This window comes from Crocodylus porosus, unplaced genomic scaffold (assembly GCF_001723895.1).
Source record: "Crocodylus porosus isolate Cpor-Errol unplaced genomic scaffold, CroPor_comp1, whole genome shotgun sequence".
Classification (NCBI taxonomy): domain Eukaryota; kingdom Metazoa; phylum Chordata; order Crocodylia; family Crocodylidae; genus Crocodylus; species Crocodylus porosus.
This window is the reverse complement of record NW_017728886.1, coordinates 72,000,934-72,025,039: the sequence shown is the minus strand read 5'-3', so window position 1 is coordinate 72,025,039 and position 24,106 is coordinate 72,000,934. Positions and strand designations below refer to the sequence as shown.

The window sequence follows — 24,106 nt, the reverse complement described above, 5'->3', positions numbered from 1 at the left end:
GCAGTGCAGAGGTTTTGTTTTTGTTATTCACTGTTACAGGGTCAAAGCTGGGAAAAGTTTCTGACACTTTTTTTGTGGGGGGGAGATACATTCTCTTGTATTTTTACAGGAGAAATTGGCTAGAAACACTTAAACATGTTATAATAATAAATTGATTTAATACTGCCAGGGCTGGCACAGACTGGGGGGGGGATCACGGCTGTAATTCAATCAGATGAGCTGGAAAGAAATCCTTTGTTGTCTAGGTAGTGAAGAGTGGTATTCTTTAAGGAAAATGTGCCTAGCATTATTTACGTAAGTGATAGGGTTCAAAAGCCAAAGCAGGGAGAAAATATGTAGTTTGTAGAAAACATTGCACACACATACAAGGGAGCAACACACTAGCTTGGTTAGCTAGCAAAGTCACTGGACTAATAATCAGAAGACATGGAATCAGTTCCCAGCTCTATCATAAACTGACCTTTAGCCATTTCTACACAGTGGATGTAGCACTCAGCCGTGGTCCCTTCTGGCATGGCAAGCTGGTTCATGTAGGCTGCCTCCCAAACTGCAAGTAGTTTAGCTCTGTTCACTTGGCTCTGGGCAGAAGCTAATTAGGATGGGAGCAGGCTAATTGGAGTCAGTCAGCAATGTTAATTGGTTCACCCAAAGTACAGTGTGGGTGTAGCTATATCGCTTCTGGTTTAGGAACTGGCCCATAAGGAGCAGCTTGCCAAACCTGAAGGCACTGCTGCATGCTACTGTAAGGTTGTTGAATAGTGAGAGCCAGTGTGACTCAATCCATTAATATATTTAAAAATGAATGGTAAACCCAGGCATAATCTCACTGAAGTCCTGCAGCATTCTAACCATCAACAAAAATCAAATATGGAAGTAATTCTCATAAGTAACTCTCTGATCCTTTCTACCATTGCTAATAAAGGCAATGAGACTGTTCACATGCATATAGTGAAGCACTAAATAAAGTTCTTTGCTAGGATGGTGGGTAGGAAAAGGGAGAGTGGTGTCATCTCTGTCTTACTCTGTACTTCTGTGCCCAATCTGGAAAATGGAGATGATAGTACCCCCCGCCATCACAGAATCATAGTAAGTTAGGGTTGAAAGGGACCTCAGGAGGTCATTTAGTCCAACCCTCTGCTCAAAGCAGAACCATCCCCAACTCTATCATTCCAGCCAGGGCTTTGTCGAGCCAGACCTTAGAAACCTAGAAGGATGGAGAGTCCACCACCTTAATAGGTAACCTGTTTCAGTACTTCACCACCATCCTAGTGGGAAAGTTTTTCCTAATATCCAACCAAAAACTCCCTTGCTGCAGCCTGGGACCATTGGTTCTTGTTCTGTCGTCTGTCACCACTGAGAACAGAAAAAAAAATCCCCTTTTTTTCCCTCTTACTGTATTTAATAATAAACTTCTGCCAGAAAATAAGTAAAATGAAGCAAGTTTGGAGTAAAATTCTTGCATTATCTGTCTTGGCAATTTAGCTGGCCAAGTCTTCAGGGCGGGGATTGTCTCTAACCACATGTATATACAGTACTTAACACTATGGGTGGGGCAACAATACTGTTTGGGGGTTCTACCTTCTTCTGTTCAATAAATAATTAATATTACATACTGGCTACCATAAAAAGCTGAAAATTCCTTTGTGAATTATAATACATGTCAAAGGGCTACTCACCTCATTTTTTCCTGTTAGAGTGACTTGTGCTCTCATTTTAGATGAGGAAATTGAGCCATGAGGCAAAGCAGACATTTATTAACAAATAATGGCAGAATAAATTACATTTATGGATCTTTCCTCATTTTTTTAATCATAAAAAATGATCCAGCAGCAGTTTGGTTTATAGCCTCTTACACTAAAGTGAATGCTGTTACAAAGATGGATATACATGACCCCACTTTGAGCACTATAGATGAATGATTGCTGTGGGTGACATTCACCATGGTTCAGATGGTGAGCACAAGGCCTGAACATCATTTAAAGTTCCAGTTTGGGCTTTTAGTTGGATTAAGTGGTGAATGAGGCATGTCCTGACTCTTTGCACAGGGGTGAATTATTCAATATGTGCATATAACATAGAAGCAGTGTGCACCCCCTACATTCAGAAGGGCTCCAGATCTCCAGGGTTCAAAAACAATACCTTCTATCAGACATGTGATGGGCAATTGCCAAGCTGCCTAATCAAGTTCTACTTGACTGCAAAGAACATTACTCATACTGACCAATCTGAAGTGGGGCACATGAAAAAAAAAAAGGACAACGTGGTATTCTTAAACGAAACATTTTCAAACTGATCCTTCCCACCCTAACCAAATCCCCCCATATCCCTCAAGCATAATCATGAAGAAAAAAAATAAAAGTAAGAACAATGGAAAATGACTTTTTGAAAGGAAGATTTGGTCCATATGTGGCAGGCAAATTGTTGCTATGAGTGATGAGATCAGTAAAGTGTAAAACTGGATCCCACAGTACACATCTGTGCCCTGACTCTGTAACATGAAAGCAAATCCACTCACCTAACAGATTTAAAGGATTCCTTTTCACTTAAGCTTTCAAACCTTTCAGAGTAGGTATTGGTGCTGTTCTGGGTTTGTGAAGTGCTAAATGGGGACCCATTCCCAACTGGGGTCTCTGCATGTTATTGTAATGTACATACTCACCGCTCCTATGGAAGTGAAAATATGAAAGCAACATAAAACTTGACAGACCCATTTGGGGCATGTAGAAATTAAATTGCAGCAAAGAGGAATAAGTGGGAGGGAAGGGTATAGGGAATGGGGTAAGGAAGCACACCCTGGCTGTCCTGGATACTCATCACTTCAATAAAAATGTCTGCCGGCTGTGGTAGCCTGTCAGAAAGAAAAGTGAGTAATGTGGGAAGTTGCATAGCTGTCCAAAAAGAAGTGAAGTGCCAGGGCAAAAACATACCATACTTCCCAGAATGCTGAATACATTGCCAGTCACTATGCAACAAATGTGAAAGCTCAACATAGATCCTGAATTGCTCTGAACAGAGAGGAGGCAATCTGTTTAAAGGAACAATATCAGCATGAAAATGTGTTTGGAAATATAGTGTGTGCGTGTGAGACTGAGAGCGAGAGAGAGAAAAGACAGTAATAAGATCACCTCTAGGAACTCAGTGGGAGTTCCCAATTTCATTGTTTTATGTAAGTTGGGCGCTGGGTAGAATGTGATCCATGTCACTGAGGAGGTTATATCTCGGGACCTACCCAAATCACGATTGTGTGGATTTTGCAGAGGTGGCCTAATTTTGAAATTTCTGCAAAATCTGCAAGCAAAAAACCTTACCAAAAAAAAATGCTGGCTCCCGCAGTGGGGCTGCTGCCACTAAGTGAGAAGGCAAGATGGCTGCCACCCTCCCCTTCTCCTTCCTTTTCCCCTTGGTGCTGATTGGCTGAGAGAGCTGCCTGCCGTGTGGTTCTGCCCCTTCCACCAATCAGCAATGAAGGGCGGGATAGCTCTCTCAGACATTCAGCAGTGAAGAGTGAGCTGGTATGTGGAACAGCCCTCTCCACCAATCAGTGGTGGGGCTACCAAGGCCCCTTTTTCAATCCAGCCACAATAAGCACTCAAAAATAGTGGCTGACCCAGCAATCTGCCTGCAAAATTGGCTGGCTGCCTCCTTGGGGTAGGTAGACCCCCTAGTTATATCTGGTATAACTTTCTACAACTACCAGTCAGGGACAAACATTTAAAACTCATTGCCACAAGCTGGCATGGTGAAGAGAAAAATACCACTTGGCCCATGCCTTGCTGCCAGAGGCAGTTCTTTTGGGCAGGTGGGATGGAGAACCATTCAGCAACTCCTGTCCAGTATCAAAGCAGCTCTGGATGTGGTTGGGAGAGGTGGTTGGGAGTGGACCAACTACACAACCTCCTTCTGCCTCTGTGAGAAGAGAATGAGAGAGAGAGAGAGAGAGAGAGAGAGAGAGAGAGAGGTCCTTCTCTCTCCTCACTTCCAGTGAGCTTATACTGGGATAATTTGGGGAAGCTTGTACTGCTGTCATCTACTATCCATCGGTGCTATGAAAAAAGGACTTCCATTTCAGAGGCTGTTAAGTTTGGACCTGTCAGTGTGCACTGAAGTCTCTTTTTTTTGACGAAAATGACTAAATACGTTAGTTAAATGTATTTTAGAAGCTAAGGGAATATTTTAACCAGTAAATAGGCTGCTATCTGTGAGAACAAGGAACATTTATCACCAAGCCTCTGGCTGAAAGGGCCTTTTCTGTTTAATTCCACTGTCAAGCATGTGGGTGATTTTGCTTCTAAAAATGAGAAAGAGCTATGAGAAATGAGAAGACTCTGTGTCTCAGGAGACCCAGTTCTTACATTGATCTGATGAGGAAGAGGGCAAACCATGCTGAAGAACTCCCCTGTATGCACACAGAGCACAGGGACTAAATGCTTCACGGAGCTTCTGCATATGTGCAACAAGAACAACCAGACATCTAGTGCTTTTCTTTATTTTTTTTATTGAAAGCTTCATCAAAGAAAACAGAAGTTTAAACCTAACATCCACTGATCTACAGAAAGCCCCAGGAGTGGAAAAATGGCAGCTATTAGGGTTGTGGTACAAATGGAAAACAAAACTTAAAAAACCCCCAACATAATAGCAGTAGACATTGTTCCAAGACATCAACACAAGGATGCCCATATAAATAAGATTCATAATTTACCATTTCCCAGAGGTTCTTTAGTCTACAATTTGGCAATAGTGAGGATGTAAAGATTTGAAAGAACCCCCGTTTCACAGATGTGATACATTTTTCTTGATAGGAGAGTCATCTATCTTCAGTGCTACTTTGATTTTCTTAAAGATGGAAGCTTTTAATTTTCCTTTAAATGCGAAAACAAAAGTTCCTTTACAAATACCGGATGCTTCCTTCTTCTACATAAATTATTTTTCCTCAAGAAAAGAAAATGATTTACTCAGCTTTTTTCCACTTTAGGATGCATAACTGTAGTTATGCTACCATCATGTTGTCCTCTTTAACCTGATTTTTGGGAGGTTCTTAAAATATAACTGATGGTAAATTCCACCAGAAATATACGTTCTTCATCCTTGAGAAAGAAAACAAAAGACTGAAAATACAATGAACACTGGACAGATTTTTTTTTTTTTTTTAAATCAACAGGCCTAGATCTCTGGGGGTATTGAATTCCTTCTGAGATTGAGGCCTATAAAGAAAAATGGGTTTGTGGACCTTTCAACAGCTGACATTTTTCACTTCATTACAAAATTTTATTAGGGTGAAAGGAAATTGACTGTCATTGGTGAGGAATAAAAACCAGAATAACTGATATAGACACAAGATATTTTCTTATCATGGGAAGCAAAAGAACCATTTTTGTACATTTTGTCATTTTTTTATGTTGATTTTTAACAAAGAACACATCAACAAAGGGGAGAGAACTGGTCTCTTCTGCATGCTCTGAGGCATGAAGATGAATCTGAGGGGTGCAGACAGCATTCCAGTCTATTTGGATGATATGACTGATGTGGAAGTGTGGTGCTTCTTCTGAAGGAAAAATAATTCTCTCCTCGTTACCCATGCCGCTCATTTGCCTCTTGCTGATTCCAGAAATCCACTTTGTTGAAGAATATGAAAAATGTCCTGCTGATACACCCCTTCCTTCTGACAAAGTGTGTGCACATGACTAGTCAGTGGGCATGTATTAGAAAATGAAAGGAATCACCATTATTAGAGAGAAAATAAATGTCATTAACCAGAAAGGAGAGGCTCCCTGGAATAATCTGCCTGTGGTTTTGTTGTTATCTTTTGCATTTCCATCACACCCTTAGTATTTCCTCAGTTCATATGGGCTACCTAGAAGACCTGGAAAAATCGCTCGCCCAAGGACACTTCTTTTACAGCAAGACCAATTACAAGTTAAATAAAGTTTTGTAAAGAAATGTTGGCCATGTGTGGTTCAGACATAACTATCTTCAACTACCACATTTGGTCTCATCACTAAAAATGGACTGATTCATTACTTTAAGCCTACTATCACTCTTTAGCGTGACTCTTACTGTAGGTATAGTGCAGAGAGTCTGTTTAAACCTGTTTTACTCATGTCAACCTCAGCATTAAAATGAAGAGGCTGGCTGATAAGTGCTATTAAGCTTAAAATTATGAACCAAGGCAACTTGTTAAACACTGAGTATCAATCTCATCCTTCAGTACCATAGACAACATAATATAGATCCAAATACTATGACATATTAAAAATAAACTTTATTACAATGCAGGCTTCCTCAAATTTGCTGAATTTTGGTACACATACATACATAAATAAGACCCTTCATTTGCTTTTTACTCATGTAAAAACCCATGTTAATGCTTATGCCCATTGCAGAATCCCTCACTTCCCTGATCACCAACTCTCATCTTCCACAGTTGTGCATGCATCCACAGTAGAAAATAATACATCATGATGCAACTGCTCTAAAACAGGCCTTGTTCTGCATGACACTGGTTTTCTCAGCTTATCATAGAAAGGCAGTCTAAATCCCTTGGCAAACAGAACCATACAAGTATGCAGCAGCTAGAGACATTTTAAGAGTCTGTTTCAATGGTAGGGACTGTGAGGACATCCCAAATTCTATGGCTGGCTGTCAGAATTGAAGTGTTAATAAAACCAGCAGTAGAGCAAGACAGAAAACTACCTCAGCATTTTATTTCATTTGGAACAGCCAGGATCTAGTGCGCTGAATTAGACTCTGCCTTTGTCACTAGCACCTGCTAATGCTACATATTATACTGTATTCAGTTCCATTACAGCCGTTATCCAATATCCTGGGTATTCAGAATACTCCAGCCATGATGCATATTTTTCTGACACCCCTCTTATTACTTATTTTCCAAAGGAAAAAAAAAACCAAACAAAAAAACCAAACCAAATATCTAAATCAGACTATTTACAAGAGTTCAGGTGTGATGGAAAGTATATCTGCAGTTTAACTTACGGATTTGATTCGATTTCCAGAGAGTTGCATCAGGCACCATTGCCTTTGACTTCTGGAGCAGTTTCTGCAACCTTCCAGAAACCCTCCTGATATTTAAGGCTAAGTTGGCAAGACCTAGATATTGAACCAACTAGACTGGTTCTCAGAACAAATGACCCTAAAAACCTTGTTACGTAGAATATAAAGCAAACCAGATTCAGTTTTCAGAAGCAAATGGGCATCTCTGTGTTATGATGATACCCAAGGGGCAGGTCTGCTGCACTGAAAAGACTTCATCCATATTCCTTTATCTCCTCTTTGATTCTTGCATATAAAGGTTTCCCCTTTCTGAACATTTTTTTTATATTTTAAATATATTATATCTTACCTGGTGATATATTACTGTTTATAACTCATAAGCTGTAACTCATGAGCCTTTAAGTACCAATTTATCAGTTTGGGGATAAGAAAGAAAGACAGTTTATTGGATTCAGAGGATCCATTGTCTTCCTTCTTCTGCTTCTTTGTTTGTTCTTTTTTTGGTTTTCAAACAATAGTCAACACTGTAGCATGGTAAAAAATGAAACAGTTCTAACACAGAATGTACTTAAAACAGTTTAAATGGACAGGCATCCTGATAACTCTTTGCCTGTCTGGCTTAATAAAAAACACTGAAATTGTCTAACTTTATTTGTTGAAAATAATACCAAAAATGTTTCTGAATGTATAAATAAAGCAGCAGAGTTCTGAATAGAAACCGGAAGGTACCTCAGCATACTCATCAGCCACATGGTAGCTACCTTGTAGCCTCATTGTTGATAGTAAATGAGACTTTTTTTGTGTAACAGAACGTATACAGAAACAAAACAACACATGTTTATTTCATATTCAATTGAATTGTGCCTGGGGTTATCTCTATTTGTACAAAGAATTCAGAGAAAAAGAGAAACAGTGTAAAAAGGAAGAAAATAAGGCTAGCTTGTTTTTTCCCCCTACCGCTTCTGAATGGGGACACCCTTCTCCAAGGACAAAACTCATGTGCCACTCACAAAAAGTAAACAGCAATGTGAAAGCATGTGGAAAAGAAAATAAAAAGCTAGAGGCCTTTTTTTTTTTCTTTTTTCTTTTTTTACAAAATAGAGGGAAAAAACATTACTTTTCTAGGGCCTGGTATTCAGAATACTGAAAACTCCATTTGAAGGCAAAGAGAGTTGTAAGTAGTTTGACTCTCCTGAAAACCAAGCCCTGTATCTATGGTGGCTAACCAGATGAGTTCCCATTTTTCTCTTTGACGTGTTGCATATATAGCAGCCTTTTGCTTGGGTAACCCCACCCCACTCCCCCCACTATGTTAAAAAATAAGGTACTGCTTTAGTAATTTTAAAAAAATATGCTTTTTTTTTTTTTAAAAAAAAGATCAGTTAAGGGAACCATAGATCTCACTTAGAATCAGGGTGGCTGAATCAAGTTAATCCAATATAAAAATGATTGATATTTTATTTTTTAAATGGATACCCTGTTTCTAATGCACCACAAGAACTGTAGTGAAGCTTCCCCTTTCTCTTTGATGGAGGAAAGTTCAATTGTTTGGCTTCGTGTGTGTGTGTGTGTGTGTGTGTGTGTGTGTGTGTGTGTGTGTGTGTGTGTGTGTGTGTGTTTATTTAAATGCTACTTTTCTGTAATCTTCTTACGGAAAAATCACTTGTTTTACTCTGGCTTGCTTCTCTATTTTTTGTTTGATTGTTTGGAAAAAGCAAGTATTTTAATCAGTATTTTTCATTATAAAATAGTTGTCATTCCTAAAGTAGATTTCAATGGATCCAATTTAGGTACTGTCTTTTGCCTAATCATACTAATTAGTGATTGTCAGCCAACAAATTAAGAAAGCAGAACTCATAGAAGGGAAAATGAATTTCTACTTCCTGCCTGCATAACAGCATTAATCTAAGCAATTTTTAACTTTTCCCTTTGAGAGAATTTAAAAGAGAACCAAAATTTGCTTTTTGTGGCATCTAATCGGTGATTCAAATGCATTACTGAAAAACAGATGTAGAATCAAGGTGGCTATGCATGCTGGAAGATGACAAAGACTGAGGTGAGGAAATGAATCTGTGGGATTTTGGAATTCAGAAGGAAGACTGTAGTTTTGGTAGAAATACAAAAGAACAGGCAATGTAACAAAAAGGTCATAGAAATTAAAGCCCAACTCAAGACCAGTTGGTAACCCAGATGTCCTCGCACTGAATTTCTCCAAAACACAGCAGGTATGTGTTTCTAGTACCAATTACTCTGAAATTCCCATTATAAACATAGGCAGTATGTAAAACACCAGTGGAAGATAGTTTAAACAAACAAAAAGTAAGAACTGGTCCGGCCATGTAGGTCAAATAAAGATAAAAAAAGAAAAAAAAACCTCTATCTTCTGGACTGCGTTAGGGTGTTACTTCATCTTTGGTATAAAATAGGCCATCCATAGGCTGCATTTGATCACAACTAGGAAAGACTACAGAAATTGTCAACAATTTCTTCTATCTATTGCTTTTTTTGCACTTTTTTGACCATAAGCTCCTATCTACTTAAGTTTTTTTTAATGCTCTTAAGCTAGGTTTTTGCAATGTGACAAGCAAAGCAGACTAAAAACTTCTTAAAGCTCATAAAAAAGACTGCAGATAAAAAGCACTAATGCTTTTGCTAGCGATCACGCTTTGTAAATAAAAAAAATCTGCATTCTGCAAGAAAAAAACCCTGCATTCTTTATAATGCAGTTAGTTTTTTTCTCAGTTCAATAACTTTACTGTAAAATGCTTTAGCCTTCTAGAATTTTTTTTCTGTCAACACTTAAGACAAAGTTCATAAAAGTCCCAGCACTTTTTCCAATCCTCTCAGTTGCCACAGTTCTTTAATCATCAAGTTTTCTTCAAAAGAAGAAAATCATTTTCTTTTAAACTGTACAGGTTTTTTTTTTTGTTCACCCCAAAAATTCAGTCTATTAAACTTCCACACCAGCTGACACTGGTGTAAGCAGGTTTCAATTCCTTCTCAGGTTTTTAACAAGACGTTGACAGCTTGCCTTGAGAGCCTTTGACGTCCTTAAAAATTAAGGCAATTAAGATTCAAGATAAACCTTACCTAAACATTTTTTAAAAAAACCTCAAAACAAAACAAAAACACTCTAGATTTAAAACAAGAAGGAAAAATATGAGAAAAAGAGTAGCTTAATTTTTTGAGGAAGACCATTAGTTTTCATCTCAGCTTGCTTCCTCTTGACATCATCGGTTTTGCTGTTTTTCTAAAAAAAAAAAAACCAAGGAAAAAAAAAAAAGAATCTAGCTATACCTCCAGGTAAATTCTGAATTCAAATGTTCATCCAGATGAAATGTTAACCCAGTGTTTTTCCTTTGGGTTTTCTCTTTATTTAAAAAAATTATAGCAAAAATAAAGCTGTCAGACTACATGACGGAACCATTTGCACAGCACATAAAAACACTGTTTTGTTTTCATTGGGAAGGGTAGAAAATAAAAAAAAAGCATTCATTTGACGCCTGTGCAAACTGGAAGCCAACTTCTTGTTCAGTGAAGTTTCTCCATTCAAGGCAAAGATTTCAGACAGACATTCTTCAGTCTTGTTTATTGTCTGTAAAAACAATTGAATTAAAATGGTCATTAAGTCAAAACAACTTTGAAATAAGCTCCTGTCCTTTTTTCCACCCAATTCCCTTTAATAGGTATCCAAGAAAAATGAACTTTGCAGCTGTTTAAATATGATACAGGCACTAAGCTGAAAATAGTGAGGCAGAAGCAAAGTATTTGTACTTGAGGGGTATTCACGCATTTTAATGCAGAAGAATTTACTCCTTTTAATGCTATGGTTAATGGGTAGTCCTGCTTATTGAAATGAGAAGAATACATGCTTTAATTCTATGTAAATACTTCCAGGGTAATAAGGCAGCAAAGGGAATTCTACTCGCTGTATTAAGTGGCCCTATTTGTTTTGGCCACTAGTAGTAAAATTAAAAAGTTAAAAGGATAAATTCAATTCACAAACAAGAAGACATTTTCTGATGGGAAAATAACTTCATGGTGGCCTAGTTATTAATGGCTGATTCAGTAGAAACACTTAGGCTGATATTGATTAAATAGGTGAAACATTAAAAAATACGGTGTGGAATCTATGTAGTTTAACACAAGGGACATGGTCTACATGATACATCATGCCCTTTTATTCCTACACCCCTACAATAAAACAGCTTATTGATATTTTTGAGATGTAGTACATGTAAACTTGAAGTATCAGAAAAGTCTAATCTTGGCAAGACATATGGTCTTTCTGTGAAGATGGAGCTGTTACTAAAAATGTTGTCTACTGGCCTTGTTACAGGGTAATTTTAGGTGACTCCTGGAGCTCTTACCACCTGGATTGCACACACAGTAACACCTGAAAGTAGTTTTAAGCACTCCTATATGGATTAAAGTTGCATCATTTCAGGGCAGGATTATCTCTGAACTGTGTTACCTAGCTCATGTCACATTATGGTGTAACTACTCTAGGCTACAGTTTAGTGCCTGGATTGGGCCCACTGCCCTATCCTCCCTAGCGCCCCATATCCCCACTCACTATCCTCCCTAGGTTTACTTGTGGCTGTCTGAAGTATCTCACAGAGCAGGCAGGGGGTTAACCTGCCTGCCTGGATAGTTCCATTGCTGCTGCTGCTGCTGCTCTCCTGGGCAGGCTCAGCCCAGAGAAGAGCAGCAGTCCTGCACCTTGGTGGAGGAAGCCAGGCAGGCAGTTTAACCCTTCCTTGATTGCTCCCCAGGACAGGCAGCAGGGGGCCACAAGTAAGGAATGGAGGGGGGGAGGGTGAGACCCTTTTCTTTTCTTTTTATTAATGAGATAACACAGAAAATGTTTTAATGATTTCAAAGATATGCCACATAGCCACCCTATCTGAAGCCATAAACATGAAACTAACTTTAACTTAAAAACTTAAATCCTGCAAACAACAACAGTTCATTCAAAATTTTATCTAAAATGATTGCAGTTAGTATTGTGAAACAAAAAAACACCCCCAGGCATAGTGATGGCAGAATGTGACATTTCTTTATTTCCTTAAGGATCTGATAAAGCCATTTCCTTATTCATTACGGACCATCCTCTATTGGTACCATAAGGGGAAGTGGGGGAGGGGGCATGAGTCAACTGCAGTTTCTAGGATCTTTGTTCCCTAACAGAATGATGAAAATGATAAGTGAATTTGAGTTACAGCCTCTCAAAGTGGGCTCCATGATCTATCACCCTTACTCAAAGATTTAGAAGCTCCTAATCACCGCTTTTGCACTAAGATTTCTGTTATGATCTCAGACATAACACTTGTATAAATGAGGACTGATTAGGAGTGTTTGTGGCCTCTTTGTATTATGGTTGTTACCTTTTTTCCTTGGGTTCAGTTCCCTTCTCCCTTCACCTTTTTTGTTTAAACTAAGCCAGCGGTCACCTTTTGTGGTTTTCCTGCCCATCTGTGTGCGCTCCTTAGATTGTTGGCATGGGTCTCGTTAAAGTGACTGAGTTACCTGGGCTTCTCTGTAAAGTTTCTTGGGAGACCAAAAGTCTGTTCTTTTATGAGGTTTCCCCAGGCAGTAATAATCTTTAATCTGGCATTGGATTTATCCTCCCTTCCAACCATGGCTCCAGAAAACCTTCCCACCCACTGCTTAAAACCCAAGGCCTGATGTCCAGCAGAGAGATCTTTGCTAAGAGGCAAGAGAGTGGCATTCCCATGAAAAAGAAGTGCCGTTTAACTTCACTTTCAAGATTTCATATTATTATAAGTAAATTTATGAGCTTTTCAAGTGAGAGAAATACTGTTTAGTTTAAAATGGTTGAGGTATCTGTCTAATGAAGTAGAATAGAATGCTCAAAGTCAAAGAACAGAATGCCTACTTCATTCTTAGTGTAATTCCATATGTATCCTTGGAAGACATAGATATAGCATATAGGCCTTATGTTTGGACATACTAGGAGAGAATCAACATTCAAGGAAGCCATACAGTATAAATGTAAAGAAAATGTAAATAAATACATTCTTTACAGTATAAATGTAAATAATGTGGTTCCTGGTTAAAAAAGAGCTAAATGTACCCTAATTTAACTCTCTATTTTAATATATAAGGCCAGTACAAAATCCTTTTCATGCTCAGTTCATTTTTAAAATACTTTTGTTCTCTTTTTGTTTTCAGGTTTGTTTCCAGGATGGTAAAAAATAGTTTCTGATTCATTCTCTAAGGTTCTGCATCTTTCCTTGCCTATAAATGATAAGATCAACACCTAATCATGTTAATTACTTCTTTGTTGATGCTTTGGAAATTGTTGCTTAATATTGAGCCAAATTTTTACTATTGTAAAATGCACTTTTCAGAAATACAGATGTTATAGCACATAATATTTTGCAAGGTGAAGAAGAGTTGGGCGTGGAAGGGGGAGGGGAGAGATGAAGCCTTCTCTTCACAGCCTTTTCTTGTGACATTAGTCTACATATCCAATGAATGACAAATCTGTACAATTTATGCTTCCTTACCTGTTACAAATCTTAATCAAATTGTAGTGAAGTAAGCATAGTGTATCTGCCTAAACAAGTTATATATTTTTCCATAACCTGATTTCTAATATAATCTTTGATAAATACTGAGTTCAGCATGAGCAGTACACACTAAAGAAAGGACACTTAAGTCATACATAAAATGGTGGGGGTCAAGTAAAATTCTGTAATTAAGTGGTAGAAATTCAATGGAGTCATTCCATTGAATTCAGTGGACTTATAATGAATGTATATTGCTGCAGCTAAGAGTAGATTTAACACGCTTTAGTCAAGAGGTAAAATCATAGCTGGCCAAGGGGTCACTAAAAACAGTTTACTTACTTAGACTGTTGGTAAGAATATGCAGGCGCGTGTTCACTGGATGTTTCCACTGTCATCTGTTGCTGTTGACCACTGGCTTCCTGTGATGAAGATGCTACTGTCTGCGGAGAGGTATCAGCAACAACACCCTAAGGAAGCAAATAGGGACATGAAAAATTTACTGATTTTAATCCCACCAGTGAACTATATGGAGGCATTCAGCATTGTCTCACCACTTCTTATTTCTCAGCAGCTGGACTGTTGCTTTCTATAACTGAGAGTGCCTTGGATAGCAAAAACCATATGCTGATATGATATAATTGCCATCTATGTAACCAGTAATCCAGCCCAGCAATGAGAAATGTCTCAAATATGCGAAGTGCCTGAAGCCCTTCACTTTAACATGCAGCAATGAAAAATTATGGGGGAATTCTTGACCTTGTGGAAGCCAGAGGCAAAAATCTCAGTGGTTTCAATCGAGCTGAGATTTCATCCTACGTATTTTATCATTACATATGCATGGTTGGTCTGATTTTTAACTCACTTACAACAATCTCCTTTTATGCTTACATTGACTTCTCTTGAGTTGTACCAGTATAAGAATAGGATCAAGGCCTACAGGATATTTCAATAAAATAATGCATATTATGCAGAATCGGTAGCATGCTCTGCACAATATTTGCACCAATATAGCATTTTTATTTGAAGCATTTTCTCTTGTAAGACAAATTTAAAATAAACTAAAGATTTTACATAAGGGGACACTGTACCAGGTAGGCTCTGCTTTTATTTATAGGTAATTTTATAGGTAATTTATAGGTAATTGTAATTTTATATACAGGCATGTAGTCAACATTATGTGCATGTGATTTGAAAACTTGCAATAATGTTTTGATAATAATCATTTATTTCCATTTTGACATTTAAAAAATATATTATTCTCTACAAGCTCGTTAAATGAGCTGCATTCTATTTACTTCTATGTTACTACATCAATGATGCCAGGTTTACTTGTCTCAGAACACAGTTTGTTAGTGTACTGCATGCCATGGAGCTAGAAGAAGAATCATCAAGAGCTCACATTTTGTTTTTATCTGAATCCTATATAAAAAAAAAGGGGTAGGTCATTTTAGATTTCTCACAGAAAAAACTGTCAAGTTCTTTCTCAAAGGTTTTAGACATGATTTCCCCTTGAATAGGGAGATCCATATAAACTTGTCATTTCCATCTATGCCAGATGTCTGCCTACATCTGGCTGTTGCTCCTTAAATTAAACAAGACTGCAAGATTTTTGGGGCAAGGAACATATTTTGCTTTCTGTTTGCAGAATGCCTAGCGCACTGGAGGACTTGTTCCTAACTGAGGCTCTATTACAAATAAATATCACCACCACTACCACCACCACTTTGTATCAAATTTAGTGTAGGTATCAGCAAACATGGTAATTGTGCTGCTTTAATAACTTACAAAGCTACTCAAACCAAGTAATGCTATACATATATGAACAAAACAAAGCCTGGTTTAGGGTGAAATTATCTTTAAGCAATGAAAATTTAAACAAGACCAGCTTAGTATGACAAAATGGTTGTCATTTCCTACCATGTGGGAGTTCATTTGAGATTCTTAGTGCTAACAACCAGAGACACTGGAAAAACCATGGTGGAACTACTTGAGCACTGGTGAAAATATACCAACATAACTGCTAACAGAGCATCCCCACCTAGTCAATCCATGGAGCAGTCACAATATCAACTCCAGTCTAGACACAGCTGATGAAAAAGTAACGGAGCTCATAGTATCCCTCATGTTATCACAGAGTAAGGGAAAATTATTAACAAAATGGGGCAGAACCAAAGAGAATAATACAAAATTTAAGAGGAATGTACCTTAAAAAAAAGAAAAGAAAAGAAATCAACCAAACCTCCCTCCTCTTGTTTTGCTCACAATCCCTCATGAAGATGCACAGCAGTGGAGGTTGAGCTGAAGTGCTCCCAGCACCTTGTGATCTACAGGATTGAGTAAATACTTACTCATTAGAATGTCATCAGCATGACTCAGCCCCAAGAAGGGAGGGAGCGAATCCTTCCTCAAGGATGAAAAAGCACTCAGTGCAGCATCCTCCACGTCTGTATATACAAGAGGAAGGTTTCCATTGCTCAATCGCTTTTTCTGGGTGCTGTATGTTTTCAGCAATTACCTACACTGTCAAACCCTCTTGGCAATCTTCTCTTCTTGACTCCCTTGGGCTTGCTTGCTGGTTTTGTTTTCCTGCCTTTTCCCCATCTCCCTCCCAAATATATGAAAAGTCACCAGTGGTTTATTCCATTTGCTGAGCATGGCAAATCAAATGCAAACACAAGAGTACTTGCAAAACTTCCAAAAAAAAGCAAAAAAGGAAAAGAAATGAAAAGAAATAGAAAAGTGGGCAATCCTGACTTTAAGAGCAGTATACATTGTGATTGGGGAAAGTAATTTTTCACCCTTTTTAATACAATACATTTAATGAGACATACATTTGTGATTCATTTCCCCTTCACTCTATTTCATGAATGAAGGTACACTTACTTCAATAGGGACAGCTGTTGGAGGCACAGGAGTGTACTGGGGAATGTAGGTCCCTTGCATAGGAGCAGCAGCAGTCATATACTGGAATTAATCAAAGGTAAATTAATATCAGGTACATGTTAGAAAGAGAAAACCAAAATCAAACTACAGAGGGATATATTGGAAACATTACAGTTTTATTTTGTCACAGTACAGAGTTTATTGCCTGGTACTGTCTATAAATTTAATTAAATTTATTAATAAATTTAATTCATGAAATGAATTAACAGCTAATCATTATACTCCTTGATCTTGTAAGTGATGTCACATATCACTGTAAGCAACAGAGAAAGTGCATGGTCTACACTAGTGGTTCTCAACAGTGAAGTACTGTGAGATCCTTTCAAAGATGCTGGGGGGTGCCATGCAATGTCAGTACTGTTAGGTGGGCAAACATGATTCAAGATAAAACTAGACATTTCAAAGAGGAATTCCTGGCATTAACAGCATTCTGATCAGTTGTGATCTTTCTGAGTTCTTTTCAATAGAAGTACAGTATTACTCTATTATTGGTCTATTATTTTTCTGTTGTCAAAAAGGGTGAAAAGTAAGAGCTGGTATTTTACAAGGGGTATCTTGAGTCTAAGGAGGAGTGCCTTGAGTCTAAAAAGATTGAGATCCACTGGTCTGCGCTGCTGATGGATTTATATTTTATTACTTGTCATATGCTTTTAACTGGAAAGAATGGTATTTGTATTTATGAACAAAATAGCAAGATGACAATTGCAGTGCACCCTCAGAATTTATGTTCATGGTTACATAAAAATCTAAACAATCTCTTAGCATCTACATATAAAAAAAATCAGTCGTGAGATTCATTCCATCATTCCACATTACCCTTCTACCATACAAATTAAAACAATCAGGTCTCTGGGGCTATGGGAAGGAGGATGTAGAGTGAAAGAGAAAGAAGACACTGTGGGTGCATCTACACATCACTCTACAGTGACATAACAATGTGCTACGTTGCCATATGGTGCACAACGGCAATGTAGCAATCACATGGGTCTACACATGATCAGCAGCTATGCTGCCATAGCGGTACACTCCCCTCGTATAGTGTACTTCTACAGCAATGTGGTGGCAAAATGTAACTGTGCACCATGCACAGGAAGTACTAAAAGGAAGTACTAAAGCATGATGCTGTGGCAACATTGCCATATGGCAATGTGTAGACACACCCAATAAGTATTTGAGAGCTTGCCGCTTCATAGCTAGAAGCACTAACTGAATATTCTTCTACATATGAATTATTTTTAATATTCATGAAGTCTTAGATATCTTGAAACTTTGCCAAATTACATCAACACACAGTATTAACTGCTGTAAGATTTTCTCCCTCCCAAGCGTCTTAAGAACTCATTCTTCAGCTAATGGTGAATAAGAATTTTTCTTCCTTGAATCAGCCTTTCTTAAGCAGTTCTTGGATGAATGCAATGGATAGTTATTTCCTTAAATGAGGTATTGAAGTAAAGGTTTCAAAACAGTATACTTTGTTCTCTCCACTACACACTCCTACCTGTATATAATCAAAAAAGAAAACCACAGAATATGCTCAATCTCCCAATTGTCCGCCTGACACCTGCAATACATGTTATCTTCAAAGATGCACTGAGGAGCTGAATCTACTCAGAATGTATTTGATGTATTGCTGTAGATACTGTTTCCTGACCAGGGAACTGGTGCATATGGTAGAGTTCAGTGTTTCCTTAATGAATGCTAATCAGCTACTGACTTAGGCCCAAGATACCTGTTATACTAGTCACAAGAGGGCTACTTTCTTGCCTTGAGGATTAGTAGCTACAGGGAGTCCTGCAAAAGATTGAGCTAGTTCTGTTTCCATCTCATTCACTCTTCTGTCAAGTGGTGCCACCCAGTAGACAATGCTGCTCTCAATTGATCACTGTTTAAATCCACAATTACTATTAAATATCCACTGAAGCTTGTTCCTCTCAAATAATCATTTTTAAATTAAAACCATCTGTCTGAAGAATGGAAAGTGCTATTCAATGTCATTTCCTTCAAAGTTCTTGATTAAACTCAGCAGAAAATCACACCATGAGAGATGACTGCCATCATCATTGTATACAAACAAGTACATAAAATCTTATTATCTGCCATAAAACTAGTTTTAACATCATACCACTCCATTTGTTTCAATAACCTTGAGTAGCATATCCCAAAGGATAACTATATTCTAACTATATATGAATTGAGATTTATTTTTATTAGTTCTAAATATACTACATTTTGTAGTGTAAGGAAATCAAGGGAATTTCCCAGTTCTGCCTTTAATTTACTGTGCTGCCATACAAAGCCATTTCTTCTCTATAGCTCATTATCTCTTTGATAAAATTATCATAATACAGATTATTCATTTTTTGATTTAAAGTATCTTTAGCTCTGTGGATCAAAACCAGTATGGGACAAATTCACCCATTTACTGAAGTACTTGGACTTGTAGTGAAAGAAAATTTGGCTCTTTAAAAGCTAATGGAGGCCCAATAATGCAAAGAGATAAAGCAATATACCATATTTATTTGACTGTAAGATGACCTCCCTGTAATAGTTAGATCCTATATATGAAAAATGTATAGATTTGTTATAATTTCGCAAGTACAGAATCTAATTATTGGAGGTTTGCCTTGAATTTGTCTGCCTTCCACTGATACAGCAGGGAAAATAAATTGGGGGTTGGGGGGGCGGTTCAATTCAAATCAGCCAAATCAACTCCAAAACCATGAGTCATTCGAGAACCAAATGTGGCACTACTACCAGCAAACCTCCTCCACCCCCGCTGGGGCCCTCGCATGCTTCCAAATCCTTTGGCAGGCATCCTACATCAAGGCCTACATCCAATAACTTGGGTTTTGGATGCCCCTGAGTTTGGCTTGCCCTCAGGCAAATGGTCAAGGAAGGATTTTTCTTTTAATTAAATTTGTATCTGAGGCCAAATTAGCCCAAACTAGTTCCAAATCCAAGAGTCCAGAACCATAAGTTGCCCTACTAGCAGCAAACATCCTCCACCCACATGTGGGGCTTCAGATGTTTCTAAAACCTTTGGCGGGCATCCTACTTGCAGGCCCAAGCCCAGAGGCTTGGGGTTTGGATACCCCCAGGTTTCGCTTGCCCTTAGCCATAAGGCCCTCAGAGAAAGCAAGGGAGAAAAGAGACTCCCATTTCCATAAACTGGGCTTATGTTTACATCCCAGTGGGTATTGAACCACGCTAGAAAAGCAGCTCTCCTGCAGTGTGGTTCAGGAGAACAGCTTTTATGGACACAGATACATGGTATTTCCCCAGCCGGGTTAAAAATCCACTACACTTGACCTGAGCCTTCAAGAAGCCAAGAAGTGATCCAGATAATCTAGGAAGGCTTTTTTTTTTTTTTCTGTTTTTTTGCACCGGTCCTGGAAGCACTGCAATACCAGGTCAATGCATGGAGTGGATGGAGCACGCTCCAGTTCCACCACCCAATACCAAAAAGGATCTGCTCAATATAGACCTCCTATGGAGGACATATCAGAGACAATTACCCTGGGGAGCTCGCCTACGTGGTCACGCTGCTTCTCCTGCCAGGTAAGTATGTGTCTGTGCAACGGGCTCTCCCAGGCACTCACATAAATGCATCCAGTGATCTAGGAAGGCATACAAACTACAGATGACATTAGTACAAAAGTAATTTACTGTACTATTTATTGGGCTGGACCCCAGCAAAGTCAACAACCTTTCAAGTCATGGTGATCTCACAGCTTACCACTGCTCAGTACGTGCATGTACTCCAGATAATACCCACAAAGCATCCATGTGCTAATTAGCACTCCCCCCCACCCCCACTCACAACTGGAACTGAGTATTCTTGTCGTGAGTCCTGGGATCCCCCCAAAAATTATATGCAGATGAGGTGCAGAGCAACCCGGTCCAGCTCTACCTCAGGGAAGTTGGAGCCACATTAATCATGTGCACCAAGCTGAGAGAGGGGCCACAGAGGGATTCTGGGTGAACTGTTTAGGGTTCTGTTTGGTAATGTTTGCCAGACGTTTAAGGCTGATGAAAAACTAGGAATTATTGGGAATGGCAAAAAAGGTGCAGTTCACTATGGGAGTTGAGGAAGTCGAAATATATTTAATATAGTGGCTTAGCAAGACTGGAAAAAAGATCAGCGCTGAGGGGGCTGAGTGCAATGGGCACTGCTGTGTATCTTATTTAGATGGCCTGCACTAACCTATCCTGATTGCACCATTTTGTGCCAATGGGGGAGATACCACAATCATTAAGTTGGTTTCCCTTGGATCAGGAAGATGGTTTTAGATTGAGTGTAGTGTTGTTCTTTCCATTTCAGGTACAAAAACATGGGCTGACCCCCATGTGAGTTGTGAGGGGAAGTGAAAACCCTGAACCTTGGAGTTGCTGTGCTCCGGGTCAGGGGACACCACAAAAAATGGAGATAAGTGAAAGTGGAGGTCCTGAAAGAATTGGCCCTGGAATCAAGAAAATCAGCCCCTGGAAAAAGATGACTTCATAGTCAAGATCATGAAAGACTTTCTCAGGATAAATATGAGATGTTTGAATGACCTGTTTTGCATGCAAAATGGGGTGAAGTTTAAACTGGGCTTCAAAGATCTGCATCTGAAAGGGATTGAATTTGTCATGGGAGGCAAGAGAGGAAAGAAACTGATTATAGTCCAGATGTACACAGCCCAGATAAAAGAAGCAGCTGTGGGTTTTTAGCTTCGAAGATATTGCAAAAAAGTAGGGAAAGTAGAGCAAGTCATAGACAGGCATGGGTTATGGATGGGAGCCCGGAAAGCCAGAGCAATAGTGAAAAGCAAACCTGGGAACCCAGATGAAGTGCAATACCTCTCCCTCACAATCTCTCTGAGACCCCACAGGGGTTTCGTCTTTAACCAGGGACAACCCAAGCTCTGTTGTAAATGTGGGGAGCAGAGGGATATAGTACAATGCATAACTAAAATCTGTGCCATGTGCAAAGAAAAAGGGCATGAAGCCAAGGACTGTAAGCAGGACAGGCAGTGCAATTTTGTGGAGAAGAAGGGCATATCTTTCAAGATTGCCCCCAGTCCTATGCTAATGTACAGAAAAGCAAAAACGAAGAGAGGAATACAGAAACCCCAGCATCTTCTTCCCCCATCTTCCTGGTCACATCCTGCCCCACAGCAGAAACAAAGGCGGTGGCAGAAAAGGTCCAGGAAAAGGAGGGAACAGAAGGAAAAGACCCCTCCAGAAAGGAGAACCTAATTTGGAAACAAGAAAATGTGACAGCCCTAAGTCAGATGGTTGAGGACCTTGGGAAAAAAGAGAGGGAGAAGGATTTCACTGAGGAACTGGAAAGGATAGACAAAAGAAGAAAGAAAAAGGGAAAATGCAAACTTCCAAAAAGTGGACCAGGAAAGGACCCCAGAAGCTGAAGAGAGCACTAACTCAGACATGCTGATCCAAGAGAAAAAGGGGTGAGATCCTGGGAAGCCCAGAAGCAAATCAGAACCCCTCCATTCATAAGAGAAGTACAGGGTCCCCCTGAGCTTGCACCAGCTGGCTGAAGGAACCACACTCCCCAAAAGAACTCCACAAACTGGTGGAGAAGTTGAGGTTGAGCATGAAAAAGACACCAAAAGGTTACACCAAAAGGTTAAAAAGGAGAGGGGAAGGGTACAACTACCCATCACAGCTTTACTTACAGGGATTCTTATAGCACTAATAAACGTAAGAACCCTGGTTAAGAAGGAAAAGTGGGATACAATTAAACAGGCCCTCAGGCAATTGCAATCAGACATCCTTTGTCTTCAGGGATGTGGTCTTCCTAGCTCTAAAGACTATGCTTTTTTTAAGAAATGCTTGCAGCAGGGACTTTCAGTCTGGTCTGCAGCCAACGACATAGGGCAGCAGGGGTTTGAGAGGAGACTAAGTGCACCCCTGGCAGCGCAGAAAAATTACTGCAGGCAGATTACTTGGAGGAGTCACCCTGGAGAAAGAGGGAGGGAGATTTGACCTCCTAAGTGTATATGTGCTAGCTAAAAGAACAGTGAAGCATGCCTTCCTTAAAAACATGACAGTAGTGGTGCCCAGCACCTGGCCAGTGGTGACTGCAGGAGAGCTCAACTGCATCACTGAGAAGGGAGACAGAATAAGTAGAGGACAAAAGAAGGGATGAGACATTTCCTCCAGGGTGCTGAATTACCTGATTTTGTGAACACAGCCTGGTGGACTCAGGCAAAGAAGTCCAAGGACCTAGGTGAAACTTCACCCAGGTAGACTCCTCAGGTCAGTCAAAATCATGCATAGAATTCATCCTCCTCCCAATGGGTGGATGGTAGCTAAAGCCAAAGCCACACCTATCTGCTTCTCCGGCCACTGCCTCTTGACAGTGGAAGCAGAAATGGGGAGGCAGCCCAAGAGAGGCAGGGGCATGTGGAAGCTGAATGTGAGCCTTCTGTGTGATGAAAAGATACTGTAAGAGTTCAGGCAGCAATACACAGTATGGAAAACCCTCAGACTCTGGTACCAGAACCACGTGAGTGGTGGGTCAGTGTGAAGTGGAAAACAAGAGACTACACCCAGCACGCCAGAAGCAGGAAAGCCCAATTCCAGAGAAAGCAACATGAACACCTAGCTGCTAGTTTCAGAGCTTATGCAAGCAGGCAGCTTGGGGTTAGGATGGGAAGGAGGCCATGCAGGAGGTGAAGACCCAGACTACGGCTTGGTACAGGGAGCAGGCCAGGTAGATGTATTTATAATAAGATTTTCCTGTGTGCAAATATAAGATGAGGAGCTTTTTCCCCTCATGGTGACTGGGAGAAAAAGACCTTATCTTATAGTTGAATGAATATGGTATTTTAGATTGTAGTTCAACTATCAGTGTCACACCATAGGCATGTAGCAGAAATATAGGACAGTGAAAAATGATAAGCATTTAAGAGATATCATTCCTAGAGCAACTGAACACCTCATAATCCATGTATTTATCCTGAACACCGCTGTGAGGTAGGTAAATACTATCATTTCCATTTTGCAAATGAGGAATGAATACACAGGCTATCCTTGTATTGGAGAACAGAACTGCATGTGGCTCTCCTGAGTCCCAGATTAGCATCCTAAGGACAAGAATATCCAGCCATTCATTCAAAGGTGCAGCTAAGTCCTTCGGAGATTTTCAAAGGCAGAGACAACCTCTTATTGAGAGTTAGGCCCTAGCTCAGGGGCAGGCAATTACTTTGGGAGGAAGGCTGCTTACCATGTTTTGGCAAGCCATCGAGGTCCGCATGGGTAGCCCCGCCCCTTGACAGGTGCCCTACCCACTGGTCACCATTGTGGGACTGAAAGTCCTGCCCCCTAACCCCTGACCTTTGCCACCAGAAGTCCCTCATCTTGCCTATGGGAAATTCTCCCTTCAGCAAGGGGGGGGTTGCCATCTGGGAACCAGAAAAATATCAAATTATGTTCTGAAAATCCCACATGTACTACAACATTCATTAATTTTATGTAAAAAAAAAATTTGTCCTGATTTACATGAGTTTGTGTAGTGTACGTAGAGGTGATTGCACAATAAATTAAAATGTAGTCTTACTTTTGTATATTGTGGGGGGTAGGTATAGGTTTCTGGGTATGTGGGGGTGTGTGTG

At 39.5% G+C, this 24,106-nt stretch overlaps 1 protein-coding gene across 3 annotated transcripts in view; it reads right to left on the bottom strand.

Moving 5' to 3' along the window:
- Nucleotides 1–4,476: 4,476 nt before the first annotated feature.
- Nucleotides 4,477–24,106, bottom strand: part of RBMS3 (RNA binding motif single stranded interacting protein 3) — a 542,868-nt gene continuing 523,238 nt past the window's right edge. For 2 of the 3 annotated variants that reach the window (XM_019536251.1, XM_019536241.1), the window contains 3 exons: nucleotides 16,428–16,508; nucleotides 13,884–14,011; nucleotides 4,477–10,603 (listed from right to left, as the gene is read on the bottom strand). In XM_019536251.1, the coding sequence (XP_019391796.1) occupies nucleotides 10,597–10,603; nucleotides 13,884–14,011; nucleotides 16,428–16,508 (216 nt within the window). In that variant the 3' untranslated portion in view covers nucleotides 4,477–10,596. Of the gene's footprint in view, nucleotides 10,604–13,879; nucleotides 14,012–16,427; nucleotides 16,509–24,106 lie in introns of those variants that run through there. The other variant, XM_019536258.1, reaches the window with a different exon arrangement.